General features: G+C 34.5%; 1 protein-coding gene across 1 annotated transcript in view; it reads right to left on the bottom strand.

Moving 5' to 3' along the window:
* The window catches only part of VWA8 (von Willebrand factor A domain containing 8), a 359065-nt gene that overhangs the window by 299214 nt on the left and 44869 nt on the right, over positions 1-14982 (bottom strand). Inside the window, exons 3-4 of the mRNA XM_027064910.2 lie at positions 13481-13611; positions 10165-10275 (exon numbers count right to left, since the gene is read on the bottom strand). Of these exons, the coding sequence (XP_026920711.2) occupies positions 10165-10275; positions 13481-13611 (242 nt within the window). The remainder of the gene's footprint in view (positions 1-10164; positions 10276-13480; positions 13612-14982) is intronic.

Raw genomic sequence — 14982 nt, 5'->3', positions numbered from 1 at the left:
AGAAAAGAAAAAAAGCAAGCATTTCCCAAGGTTCTACCCTTAACTTTTTCCCCTCCTCTTTTCTCACTTGTTACTTCATTGGCAAAGACCTAGCCTACTCCCTCAAATCCTCATTCACTCATCTAGTACCCATTATGGCAGGTGCTATGTTATGTGCTACATCATCTAAACAGCAACAACAACAGGTAACAGTTGTTTCATTTTCCTTATTTTCTTATTCTTGAGAAATATACTGTGAGATCCTAACCTTCCTCCTGAGCTCTACACTCCCATTTCCAAATATTGTTTTTAACATCTCCATACAGGTGTTCAACTCAACATGCTGAATCAAATCATGACTTCTTTCCTAAATCAGGCCTTTTTCCTGATGTCTTTTTCAATTAAAATTTCATTGATTCTTCTGCCATACAGAATTCATTACTTCTCATGTCTCAAACAATGTAAGTGTAACCTCTAAATATCTCATGCATCCATCACCCTTCCCATCCACAATCCACCATCCCAACAGGAGCCTTCATTCACTTCCTGTTCGCTTTACTAAAAGAGTCAATTGGAACAGGCACCATATCTCAGTATCTCTAATTCTCAGTTGTCCTAAAGATGATGGTATTTTACCTGCTGGAAGTGAGAGACTGAATCATGCAATCTGTAAATTCTATTTCAACACTAAGAACTATGATTGCACAACTTACCTCAACATTATTAAGAATATTATTTTTAAAAATCCTAAGCTTTTTTCTTGTTAACTCAATGTTAAATTATTTACTTATTTTACACACAATTTAAGTGGCAATGAGAATGGCTACTATAGGACTATAGGAGATAGGACTATAAGAAGAGGAATATAAATGTGTAAGAGTGGTTTTTTTTTTACAAAAAAAAAAAAGAAAAAACTTATCATGCAAAGGATCACCCAAGATTTTTAACTTTCTTCTCAACTTGCCCTGTATTTACATGGTTATAGACCCAGTATATATATGCAAATTAAAAATTTTTAATGTAGGCAAGAACACTGGCTAAAAGGAGAAAACCTTATGAAGATGCTTTTTAGTAACAAAATCTGAATCACTGAATTTATAGAAATTATGCTAGTTACTAATTCAGTATCATCTTTCTTCCTGTAGTCTTCCTTAAAATAGTCTATAGAATGATGAAAATACTTTAATAAGTACTGTCAAACTTTATTAATACAATCTCATCACATCGGTGAAGAATGTTAAAAACAGCTACATAGTAAATCCATTAAGTAATAGTACATATTGTACCCTGCTGTCAGTCTCAAACTTAATTGGAGATGCATGAGAAAAAAAAAGATTTTACAAATTTTGTGCCCAAGAAAGATCCAAACATCTTACCCTCCTTACACTGGTGCCCTCTTTGCCCTCTGTTTGCTCAGCACATATGTGAGGAACCACAATGCTGAAGTTTTCTTAGTTCTCCCATATGCCTGTTTCATCTCCCTAGCAAGATTCTCAGGTCCTCAGGGGGTGAGAACCCTGCCTTTTATGTCAGGCTGGAGCAAAAGTGGCTCACAGAGGGCTTTTAGTGTTTATGGAATAAAAATGTAATGGCTCAGTTAAAAGATGCTGTTATGTAAGTTTAGGAAGAATTTTTATATGAAGGATAATAGTTATCCATGCCCACACTTGTTATAAGAAGAGAACAGAACAAGTTTAACTATCAGCAGGAGAGATTTAGGCTACATATTTCAAAATTTTTCTATACAGATTTTTAAATAAAATAATTGTGGTATACTTTTTCTCTTGAAATCTAAAAAAAAAAAAAGGGAGCAATGCATACATATTTTATGTAGAATGAATACTTGTGATAGTTACTCAAAGTAGAAAATACATCAACCATAAGAATCCTTTCCTGCCCTTCAAGCTATAGAACCTCCAGAGACCTAATTTCCTCAAAGAGAAACCAGAAAAATGCAGCAAGAATCCTTCTGGACAAACCATCTTATGTCACAGCTTTAAACAACCCAACACATAGGCATGAAGGGTTTCAAGATAAAAGATGCTGTATGACCTAAAAATCAAAAAATGTCTAAGCCCCTGTTCTAGATTTGCTTCTGATTTGATACAAGACCTCAGGCAAACAATTAGTCTGGAGGTCTGTGTCCTCATTTACTAAATGAGAATATCCTCAAGGGGTACGGCACAATGTCACTATTTATGAAAGAAAGCAGTACTGCAAAAGAAATTTAAAGTGATCGAATCTATAAATAGAAATTATTATTAATATAGACATAATTCAATGAAAATAGACTCCAAAGGGTTCCAAATGACTCAGAATGGCTACAGTGTAACAGCACTGATGAAGCCAACGAAAAACGAAAACACTTACATTTTAAGTTCTTTATTTTAAAGTATCAGAATAGGATCAAATTGGTTTTTCACTGCTCTACCACTTACAGGCTGTGGGTAATTTAGGTTAGTCCTTTACCTCTCTGAGCCTCCACTTCTTTCTAAAGTTACACTATTTATGGTGCTTATTTCACAGATTATGGGGAAGACTGACCATAACCTCTGGCTCACAGTAAAGCTTTACAAAATGATTAGCTGTTATTACTAGCAATACTATAATCCTTGTAGTCATTGTGGCCATTAGCAGTATCATCATCACTGTCCTTTCAGGGAAACAGTATATGGTACAAAAGAACCTAAACTTTGGAATTGGATAGATCCTGGTTCAAATCCCACCTCTGCTATTTATCAGTTGCGTGACCATGGCCCTCCAAGACTCGGTTGCTTTACTTAGAAGACGGGGAAGTCACCTCCCTCCTAAGGATGTTTTGAGGATTAGACGCAGCCACATGAAGCACAGAGGTCTCAGTAAAAGTTGTTTTTATGCCTTGATTTTTATATTTTATTTTAAATTCCATTATAGTTAACCTACAGCATTATATTATGTGCCTTGATCTTTTTAATGAATTATACAAATCTGCCAAGCAGTTAACATCGTATAATACATAAAAACTGGCCTGAGCAAGATGGCAACACGGTAAGAAGCAGAGGCCTGAGTTCTAACACAGAGGCCAGAACATAGGGAGACCTTTTCCAACAATCCAAGTGACAATTAGAACATATTATAACCATATGGTTACAAAGGGCCTAGTGCAAGTAACAGAGTTCGGCCACTCTCAATAGCCTTGTTTCTGTAGGTGATGCCTTCCAAATTCCAGATAGCTTATTTGAAATAAATATTTATTTGGAATACTAAATAAATATTTTATTCGGAATACTTCATTTATCAATGAACTTCTGAAATACAACTTTGTAATTTTAACAGTGATTATGTGGGGAAAGTGGCTTCAGCATCCACAAATAGGATTAAGTTGACAAGTAAATGTTTTTCCCCATTTGCTAAAATAAGTAAAATCCATTTTCACAAAATAGAAATCTTATTTTCTGATCAATAGCACTGTTACTCAATTTATTAGGAATTGCTTTCAATGACCTACAATGTTTAGGCAGTGCGTTATAAAAAGGTTAACCCTAATTTTTTCTATTAAATAAGGGAGACTCTAGAATAAGCCAAAACAGAAGAGACTACATTAAAATATTATATGATTGTTGGGGCGCCTGGGTGGCTCAATCAGCTAAACATCCGACTTCAGCTCAGGCCATGATCTTGTGGTTCCGTGAATTTGAGCCCCACATCAGGCTCTCTGCTGTCAGCATGGAGCCTGATCCAGATCCTCTGTCTCCCTCTCTCGGCCCCTCCCTTGCTCACATGAGCACGCACTCCTTGCCCTCTCTCTCTCAAAAAAAAAAAAATTAAAAAAAAATTTTTAATATTATATAATTATTTAACATGCATTCTTATGCTTAACGTTAAACACGTACATCACACATTATGGAACTGCAGTGTCATGTCAAACAAATTAACAAGATTCTAATGTGAAAAGGGTTCCTGGCTTAGAAAAAGCTACAGAAAATCATTTGAACTTCCCATCCTGCCTTTCTACTCCCCAGATTATCTTGAGTGTCTCCTCCCAGCCAGACATTAAAGTTTAAATGTAATTTATTTGTAGCTTAATTTGTATTGGCTCACACTTCGGTAATGCAAGCAATTTTCTATTGACTTAAAGTCTTCCACTCCAGCTCTTTGGAGTCACATGGCAATACACAGAATTAATAAAGAGAATGTCAACAACTAAGGTAAGAAAAAATATACAGTAATAGAATTTTAAAGAGTTAGAATATCAATGATTTAGGGGTTTGTTTCAGGATATTTCATCTTCTGAGGCAAAGGAAAGTTAATATGGTAACAAAATATTTTTTAGTCTCCTTATTTCTGCATGGGTGTCAAAATACCAGTCATATAAATTTTGTTATTTGTTCTCTAACCAATTCTTTTTAAGAAGCTTAATCTATAATCTGTTTACCAAGGCAACTATATAAAAAATATTTAAATTATCTTTACATCAACAATTGGATACGTTTTGGCAAATATCTACATAGACAAGCATAGTGTAAATCTCAACATTTTCTCGACAGACTGTAAGTTATTTCATCAGTCCCTTTCTCCTTTCCCAAATCCACTCAATTCACTGATGTTTTACAGAAGCAATAGCCAAAAAAACATATAAAAGACTCAGCCTACTTAGTAATTTTTAATGCAAATTAAAACCTATCAATTTGGCAAAGTACATATAAAGAAAGACCCAACACTGACAGCAAACCATGAACATACTTCCTGGAAAGCAACTGGGCAATATATATTATTTTTGAATTATTCTTGAAAATGCCTAGACCTTTTGATTAGTAATTACACTTCTAACATTCGAGCCTAAAAAATAATCAGTGATTACAAGATATAAGTACAATGATATTTACCAAAGTGTTATTTAGAAGAGTGAAAACTTAGAAAGAACCTAAATTACCAACAATGGGAATGTGGATAAAATGAGAATGTTCAATAAATAATAGCACACCTATTTGATGAAATACTGTATGGACACCAAAAATTATACTTTTGAGGAATATCTAATGTCATAAGAAGATGATCCTTATAAAATATCAGGTTTTTAAAAAAGCAGACTATAAAATTTTATATACATGGTATACATTTTTTGTAAAAATTATTGTACTTGATTAAATAGATACGCATATAGGCATTACAGAAAATAATATAGAAAATATTTACACTGGGGCGCCTGGGTGTCTCAGTTGGTTAAGCAGCTGACTTCAGCTCAGGTCATGATCTCGCGGTTCATGAGTTCAAGCCCTGCTTCGGGCTCTGTGCTGACAGCTCAGAGCCTGGAACCTTCTTCAAATTCTGTGTCTCCCTCTCTCTCTGCCCCTCCTTTGCTCACAGTTCTCTCTCTCTCAAAAATTGAATAAATGTTAAAAAAATTTAAAAAAAGAAAAAATGTTTACACTGTCAGTCTTGAAGGGGAAGATAAAAAGTAATTTTATTTTTTATTATTACTATTTTATTTTAGAGAGAGAGAGAACACGCAAGCTGCGGAGAGGGGGAAGAGAGAGGGAAAAGGGGAGAGAGAGAGAGAAAAGAGAGAGAGGGAAAGAGGGGGACAGGGGGAGAGAGGGAAAGAGGAGGAGAGGGGGAGGGAGAGAGAGGGAAAGAGGAGGAGAGGGAGGGGGAGGGGGGAGGGGGAGGGGGAGGGGGGAGGGGGGAGGGGGGAGGGGGAGGGGAGGGGGAGGGGGAGGGGGAGGGGAGAGAGAGAGAGAGAGAGAGAGAGAGAGAGAGAGAGAGAGAGAGAGAGAATTTTAAGCAGGCTCCACACTCAGCACAGAGCCCGACAGGAGGCTCGATCCTATGACCCTAGGATCATGACCTGAGCCCAAATCAAGTCAGACACTCAACTGACTGAGCCACCCAGGAGCCCCTAAAAAGTAATTTTTATATTCCTCCTAATGCCCTTTAGCATTTACCTTATCACTCCATCCTTCTTTACTATGTTTTTGTTTCCCCCACTGAATCATAATCTCCATGATGACAGGAATTTGTTTCTTTTGCTCACTGTCCCTAGATAGTGCCTGACACATAGGAGTCATTTTGATAAATATTTATTAATACTATACATATATATAAACACACACATATAGCTACAAAAAGCATTTTTAATATTTATTTAATATTTATTTATTTATTTTGAGAGAGAGAGAGAGAGCAGGGGAGGAGCAGAAAGAGAGAAGAAGGAAGAGAATTCCAAGCAGGCTCCATACTGTCAGAGCAGAGTCCCACGTGGGGCTCAAAGACACAAACCGTGAGATCACGACCTGAGCTGAAATCAAGAGCTGGAGGCTTAACCGACTGAGGTGCCCACGTGCCCCACATTTTTTATATCATTGGAAAAAAATAATACAAATTCCCTACTATAGAATTATTAACCTAATTCCAACCTTCAAGAGTAGCAGTTCAGTTTAACCTCTTACTTTATCATCAATCATCTTTAATCCTACAGGAAAATAAGTGATTAGGTTGATAGTCATGACCCTCAATTGGAATCGGAGGTTTTGGCAAGGTTTCTGGCTGAAATGTCAATTAGTAATTACTTGAACATCAGTCATATGTGCATACATCGACCACACTGAAAAATCCAAACCTCTCCCAGCACCCACCTGATGGCCACAGGTATTTTTCCCAACTATGTTGGCCCACCTAAGTTAGAGCCATCACCTACTGATGAATGAAGATACTGCCTTTCCCTTGATCCCAGACATCAATTTAAGAATATTTATTATTCTTACTGTTCTATGACTATGGTTAACAATATTAAATAAATAAAAGAAATTTCTAAATAAAGACCTTTCAGTCTAACAAATATATGACTAGCTGGTAATCAATTGGCAACTTCATCTAGAATTCAGATGGGAATTATTCATTCTGAGGACTCCAAACAGGCGTCAAAAAGACAAATATTTTTCCACTGGTGAGTATCCTGGTCTTATCCAGAACCTATTTACTTAAAAAAATTTACTTAAAAATTTAATTTTTAATTTACTTGAAAATTTAACAACATTGATTATCCAAAGGAGAAATCTGTCATTAAATATAAGTGTCAATTATATTCCAGACAGTTTTTAGATGTCAGAGTTAAGCATGAAAGTTACATTCTAGTGGGGAATATGACAATAAACATGGAAACAAAGAAATAATTAGGTAAATTCAAATAGTGATGGATACTCAGAAGATCACATTGTGTAATATGTTAGGGCTATATATGTGGCAGTGGGGTGGGCATCATCAGTGATTAGTTAAATGTTCTGAGAATTTACAATCCGAATGATGAGGAAGCAGGAATATACAAATCTGGGAGATCATACTAGGCAGAGGGAACATTAAGTATAAAGGTTCTGAAGCTGGAAAGCATTCAATCTATTTTTAAGAGAACAAGACCATGTAAGCAGGAGCCTAGAAAGCAAGGGAAAGAGGGAAAGGAGCTGAGGTAGACAAGATTAAGTCCTGTAGAATACTGTAGGCATATTAAAGGGATTGGATTTTATTCTGGGTGTGATGAGACTCCACAGGTGTAAGCAAGGAACTGTTAAGATCTGATTATGAACAAAGAATAAAGATTATTAAGAGACAAAAGAAAAAATATGAAAACCAGATACAGTCTCAAGTCTGAAGTAACAGGAAAAGGACCAATGTTCCTATACCATGATCACAGGCTCTGAAGGTGTCAATGCATTACATCCTGAACAACTGATTTTCGTCATAACAAGAAGGATTTGCCAAGAAAACAAAGAAAAAATACTACCATACATTTATAATAGCACTTTAAATATTTTATAAACTGTAAAATAGATGTCACCTAAAAATATGCTTTTTAGAACAGCAGGGAGAGTATTATTACACAGTATTATCTAAATAATTTACTTTATGCTTCAAGAAATACAAAGTATTAAAGTGCCTTTAAAATAATAAGCATATAAAAGTCCACTTTCTCTTCCTCACTATTTGCATTGCAATAATCAATCCAGATATAAAATTCATTCAAAAAGTATGTTTTAAAATCTATACTCTACCAAACAAAGCCAATTCTTTCGGTGTCATTAAATCTATCCCAATCTCCTCTGCACTATTTAGGATGTAGTCTTGTTTTCTAAGCTCTCTCCCCAGTTCCTTACTCTCAGCCTCACGGGGTTCAGAAAAGAAGCAGGCATTGTCAAGATACATCTTTTCCCATGAGTGATTAGAAACTACGTCTAAAGTGAACCTTGGCATTATGTGAACAAAACAGCGTTCTTTAAAATGTACTTGTGCACTTCATCTACAAAGGATTGCTTTTTAATTGGAAACATGAACTTCTCAGATTTTCTCACTACAGGATGCTAAATGTGATCACCATCATTTCATGTGGTGACAGCCAAATCTCTCCATTTTAAGCACATTTTTTCTTTTCTAATTAATATGTAATCTATGAGACAATATGAATATTCTGGTGTCCAAAAATTCCTTCACTCTGTGTTTTGTTTTGTTTTGTTTTGTTTTATAGTTACACGTGGTCCTTGAATAACGCGTCTGAACCGGATGGGTTTATTTATATGCAGATTTTTGTCAACATAGTACAGTACTATAAATGTGTTTTCTTTATGATGTTCTTAATAACATTTTATTTTTTTCTTACATTATTGTAATAATACAGTATATAATACTTATACAAAATACATTAATTGACTTAGTTATTGGTAAGTCTTCTGGTCAACAATAAGTTATTAGTAAATAGTTAAGTTTGGGGGAGCTAAAAGTTATATGCAGATTTTTGACTACGCAGAGGTCATCACCCCTAACTGCTTCATTGCTCAAAGGTCAAACATATACTCTTTTAATTATAAAGTAATAATGTGCTCATGAGGAAGCTTCAAATTTAAAGAACTACGAAAATTCCTTCCTCGCCCCACCCCAGATGCTGTCACATTTCCACAGAAGTCAGCTCTTTTAATTGATTCTTGTGCATCCTCCTGGAAATTTCCAACACATACACATTTATATATTTCTTTTTCTTTTTACCATAAATACAATCATATTATCTATGTTGTCTTGCAACTTTATTTTTTATGCTTTATCCTGGACTTCTTTCCTATCACTACATATAGTAATCTATATAGATTCACATAGATTCATCTCATTCTTTTTAATGGCTATAAAGAATTCTACTTGCCATTATTTATTTAACTTAGTTTAACTAGTTTCCTAAATATACATTATTACAGTTTTCACTTACAGTTTTATGATACTGAACAATGCTATCGTAAATACCATTGCATATAACTATGTATACTTTATGTGAATAACATTTGGAAGAAGATAAAATTGCCAGAAACGTAACTTCTGGGTCCAGATATATTTAATTTCTTTTCTTTTAATAGATATTGCCAAATTTTCTTTCAAAATTGCACCAACAGCAATGCTGTTCCTCCTTCCTTCTTCCTCATCAATAATGGACATTAGCAAATTCTTTAATCTTTGCCAATATGAGAATTGAAAGAAAAAAAGCAGCTCATTAATATTTCAATTTTTATTTTTGTAAACAAGAAGCATCTTGTCATGAATACATTGGACATTTGAAATCTTTCCTCTATGAGTTGCTTATATAAGGTCTCTGTCCTTTTTTCTATCAGGTATTCCTAATGGATAACAATATTTAATATTTTAAGCTATGTATTTGAAGAAATGTATAATAAGCTTCATTATAATATTCATAAAATATTATTATAGTTGGTAATCTGTACCTAAGAAACCCTCCCTCAAACAAAGCTATAGTTCCTGAAAGTATATATTTAGTTTCATTATGTTTAGTATACCTTTAACTCCTTGACTTTTAGAATGAGAATACTGTTATAAATGTGCTAGAGAACTTCCTATATTAAAATCTCAATTCTTTCTTAAAAATTCAAATTTCTATGTGCAAGTAGTAGGAAACAATTAAAAATTAAGAAATCAGCATCTTGTTCTTTAGGTAACATTTCAGAACCACTAATTTCATCTGCAGTTTTTTATTTAGTGCTAAACCCAGAAGGCATTTCTAAGAACAAGGAAACCAAAACTCTAAATTAAATCTGCCTAGAGAAAGCACTGTACATCTATCTTTCACTATTATGTGAGCTAATCTCTTTCTACTTTAAAAATCAATTTTGCCTAGCCCTGGAGTAAACACTCATGTGCTGGAGTATGATAAGAACTTGCCTGATCAATGTAAAAAGCCGTGCCTGCGCGGATCTCTCGTCGCTGTTTGAGATCAGTTTCAGTGGTGTCCCTTGATAGGGCAATGTATTCAACTTCCCGTTTGGTCAGCTCCTATAGAGCAGAGAGTGAAATTGTTCCATAATTAAAACAAATTCCCAACATATTCTTGGGAGCCAGTTATCTGACAACGCCACTGCCCCAGAGATGAGCATTTTAAATGAAATCATGAGTCCTAGATTTGAGAAAAATGCAAAACATTGAGCATTAATCAAAACATGTATGTTCCTCTCCTCAGAGCTCTACTTTACTGCACCAATAGTTGACTACTTGATAATTATGTACTTCCTTAGCAATTATTATTATAATCAGATATTATAAATCTTAATGTCTTCTATAGAATTCTTTTCAAATATCACGAGTAATAACTTGCCAACTTGGTGGTTTTTTGTTTGTTTGTTTTTTTTACAAATGATAGCCATTTTAGTAAGTAATGTTCACCTTATTTTAAAAGGGTGATCTACATTAACTAAGTCCATTAACCAATGTTTACCAACTGTCTGTGATACATTAGATCACACTTTACCAAGTGTGAAAATAAGGTAAATACCAGTAGTCAGGTCAACAGAAGAGAGAAGACATACATACATAGATAGCTATGCAGGGGGGGAAACGATGAAGAAGGATGAAAGCAGGAGGAGAGGGAAAAAAAGACTTCTTTCATAGAAAACAAACATTTTTGATTTGAAGGAGAAATCATCCAGAATCCATTTCTTTCAGAATAATTTATCCATCCCTAACGTCATTTTTCCCTGCATGTGACAACCATGTACAAACAGGTTTTAACATTAGCCTTGGTTTTACAACATTGAATTAAAAACAATGATGTTCTCCAGTTGAGTAAGGCATACAATATGTTCTTATTAAACAGACAGAACAAATTAATTTACTGAAGTATAAGGGAAAAAATTGAATGAGCACGCCATTAATGGTAAAAGAGGGTATTTCATGCAACAGAATTTTTTTTCTCTGCCATATCATGTTGATAAAAATATATCATAGTTGTCATTTTGGTTTTATAAAATATGCCTGTTCCCATGAGCTATAAATTTAAGTATGTATGGAAAGTAGAAAACATTTTAAATAGAGAAAACACACGTCATAGTGGTAAAGATGTGTTGATACCAAACAGTATTTTTCTAAATAAGAATGAATTGCCTCTGAAAGCACAATTTTGGACTAAAGACACAATTTCTCTTTTTAGCAGATGCCTCCTTCTTGTTTCTTAACATATCATTGGTACCTTCATGTCTATTTCATTGACTGGCTGAATGTGATCACTGAAAAACCCTGTCAAAATTGGTTGACAAAGCGACGCCTCTTATTGTTAAACTGTACCTAGTAACACCCTGAACTGCCACACTGAAGACATAATCCTGGTTCCTCAGGCAAGACAAACGCCAATGTCTCCTCAGCTGCTGCTTCCCAGAAATGGTATGAGCAAGTTCAAACAGTACCAGGAGCGGCAGATCGAGGAGGCAGCAGGGGTCTGTTGAGTTTGTTGAGCTATCTATACCACTCCTTCTATATAAATTAAATATAAAGTAAACACAACTATCAAATTATGCCCCCAAATCTCTGCCTGTAAAGACTTCATCTACTCTGGATATTACTAAGCATGGGATCTTATATCTAACAGCAACAGTACCCAGGGCAGAGTTTGCAAGGCAGCTCAGCTCTTAGGCAGAGTTTAAAGTTTGTTGCTGTTTTCTTTTTTTAAAGATACAGGTTATATTGCATCTCTGAACCCACAAGACACCTATGATTTCCTAGCCCTTCTCATTCCACACTCCTAACAAGCTTCAGAATCTTGCCCAGAAGCAAAATCAAAGAGATATTATGGTCTTTGAAATGAACCAGGCGGAATGGATTCTCGGTAGCTGACTTTGCATTCTTAGGCAAGCCGCTTTTGCCTTATTTATCAATAAAATGAGGATAATATTACGATGACCCCTTATACCTCACAAGCTCATTCCAGAAGCAAATAAAAGATACGGAAGGTACGGGCTAGAAAGAGTTAAGTTCTGATTTGTCCATTGTATTTTGATCATCCTCACCCTACATGATTTTGGAAGTACCAAAATAAATTCACCACTGAAATAAAAGAGGACATGAAGCATATTTCAAATAGCACAGAAATCAATTCTTCAATATCAAGTAACACAAGGAAGCTTAAAGTAAAGTTCTTCCCCTTCATCCTAAAAAATATCTTCAGACAGAACAACTTCACCTGATGGCAATCTTCCTCCCATCAATACAGCAATGCCTATTAATGCAGGCAAACTGGGGAAAAGGGTCTTGTACAATTTTTTTTTATTTGGATTGAGATTTTAATATGTCAACTCACTTCACAACTGTATTCAGAGAACTACAAACATGTAAGAGGATAACAGGTCAGAAAGAAGACTTGAAGTCTAGCTCTATCATTTACGAGCTGGAAAAAAGCTTGAGTGAGTTATTTCATAAACTTGTTTTCTCATCTATGTGAAGGAAAAAAGCGTGTAACATATAAGAGATATTTGACAAACTGTAGGCTCTCCTTAAAGACCATATAACAATAAAAAGTCAAGAGAATTATTTGGCTTTTTAAAATGTGGGCCTTAAATACAGAGAACAATCTGAGGGTTGTTGGGGGGGTGGGGGAGAAGGGAAAATGGGCGATGGACATTGAGGAGGGCACTTGTTGGGATGAGCATTGGGTGTTGTAGGTAAGCGATGCATCATGGGAACCTACCCCAAAACCCAAGAGCACACTTTACACACGGTATGTTAGCCAATTTGACGATAAATTGTATTTTAAAAAAATAAACAAAAATTTTAAAAATTTAAAAAAGAAAAAAGGATATTTCTTGAGTAATATAAATATAAAATATATAATATGAAATTAATATAAAATAATATAATAATGTAATACAACATATAGTATTATATAATGTAATATAAAACTAAGTTTTGTTTTGTAACCTCATAGTTGCTGATTCTATCTGCTACTCATTGCCTGAATTTGTATTTCTTTTTTATCAGAAGTTGAGAACTTTCTAGTGACAACAAAATTTTGTTAAAGCTATGAACAATATACATCTGCTTCCCAAATAACTTATTCCACACTCCTTATTAAAGAAAGCATCCTTCAACATTAAAATTTTTTTCAAGTAATGAATAATCTTGATATTTTTGTAAATTCTTAATCTTAATTTATGTTAGAACACAATTAATCAAAGTTAAGACCCTTAGGAATCCATAAGAATTGATTGCTTACCAGGTACTGCATAGCAATAGAGCGTCGAAGAGGCCCAGGAGGTCCTATGAGAAAGACATCTTGCCCCAAAAGATCCTTCTGCATCATCCATCTTAGATGCTGAATTACAGATTGAGCCAGAGAGTCTGAAACTTCAAGCACGAAAAAACAAGATGAAATGAAATGCAAATCAGACTACTACTTATAAACCTCTAAGCAATCAAGGCATATAGTATATTATATTTTAAAAATATTTAAAAATATATTTTAAAAATATATTATATTCATCAATACATCGACCTGGTGAATTCTCACACTGCTCTACTGCTTTAAAACCATTGTTACCAATGTTAAAACAGGACAAAGCTTATGATATCACAAAGAATCACATAATATCACACTTGTTATTTACTTTATTTACTCATTTTGAGAAAGAGGGAGTAAGAGAGCATGAGCAGGCGAGTGTCAGACAGAAAGGGAGAGAGAGAGAATCCCAAGTAGGCTCCGCACTGCCAGCATGGAGCCTGATGCTCAAACCTATGAACTGGGAGACCACTACCTGACTCAAAACCAAGGGTCAGAGGTTTAATTTAATAAGCCACCCAGGTGCCTTTGATATCACATTTAAAAGCTTACAAGAACATTCGAATGGTCACGTTTAAGTGTCACTAAAGAAATACAAGTGATATTCAAGGGTGATATAAGGAATTAGAATCATTATCACAATTCTATAGCCCAATGCTTTTCTTCTAAAAGGGACATGACTAAATCATCCCAGACAATTAATGATTATCACAGTCTTGAAAATTTTAAGAAAACTATATTATAACTTAAGTTGGCAATGGATTGTGAGATCTTTCAAACTTCACAGTTAGAAGGTTTGAAGACTAACATGTGCAACTGTTGGGAATAGAAGACTACTTCATTCAATGCCCTTCTAAGTCTACTATTAAATCTGTCAATCTGCTCATCTGCCTAAGCATTTTATAAATGTTTGAATTAACACAATTAATTTGTGTTTGCTCATTTGTAAATCACTCAGTGACCCAGAAAGTGCATTCCTAGGTACATAAGAAAAACTCTCGCCCTTGTACATTGGTAGACACATAGAATAATCATGGAGTGTTATTCTAAACAAACTGAATACAACAAAGAAAAATATAGCTTATTAATTCTTTAAAAAATAAAAATACAACTGGAGACTGGAAGTGGATAAAATACACATGAAGGAATGTTACATAACAACAAAAACAGAATGAACTACCACTACTTCTAACAATATTAATTCCCTAAAGGTAGAGTATTGAGCGAAAAATTAAGTCACAGAATAAATCCCATATGATGCTATTTTTGATAACGCTCAGTAAACTAGCAAACTGAATTCATTAGAAATACATACATATGTAATAAAACAGTGCTTGAAAAGCAAAAAAATCAAGAGAATGATAAACTGAGAATAATGGACACTTCGGCATGGAATCAGAGATTCTCACAGATAGCTTTAATGATTTTGGTAATATTCT

This window comes from Acinonyx jubatus, chromosome A1 (assembly GCF_027475565.1).
Source record: "Acinonyx jubatus isolate Ajub_Pintada_27869175 chromosome A1, VMU_Ajub_asm_v1.0, whole genome shotgun sequence".
NCBI lineage: Eukaryota > Metazoa > Chordata > Mammalia > Carnivora > Felidae > Acinonyx > Acinonyx jubatus.
Note: the sequence above shows the minus strand (reverse complement) of the source record. Positions and strands in the feature narration are given on the sequence as shown.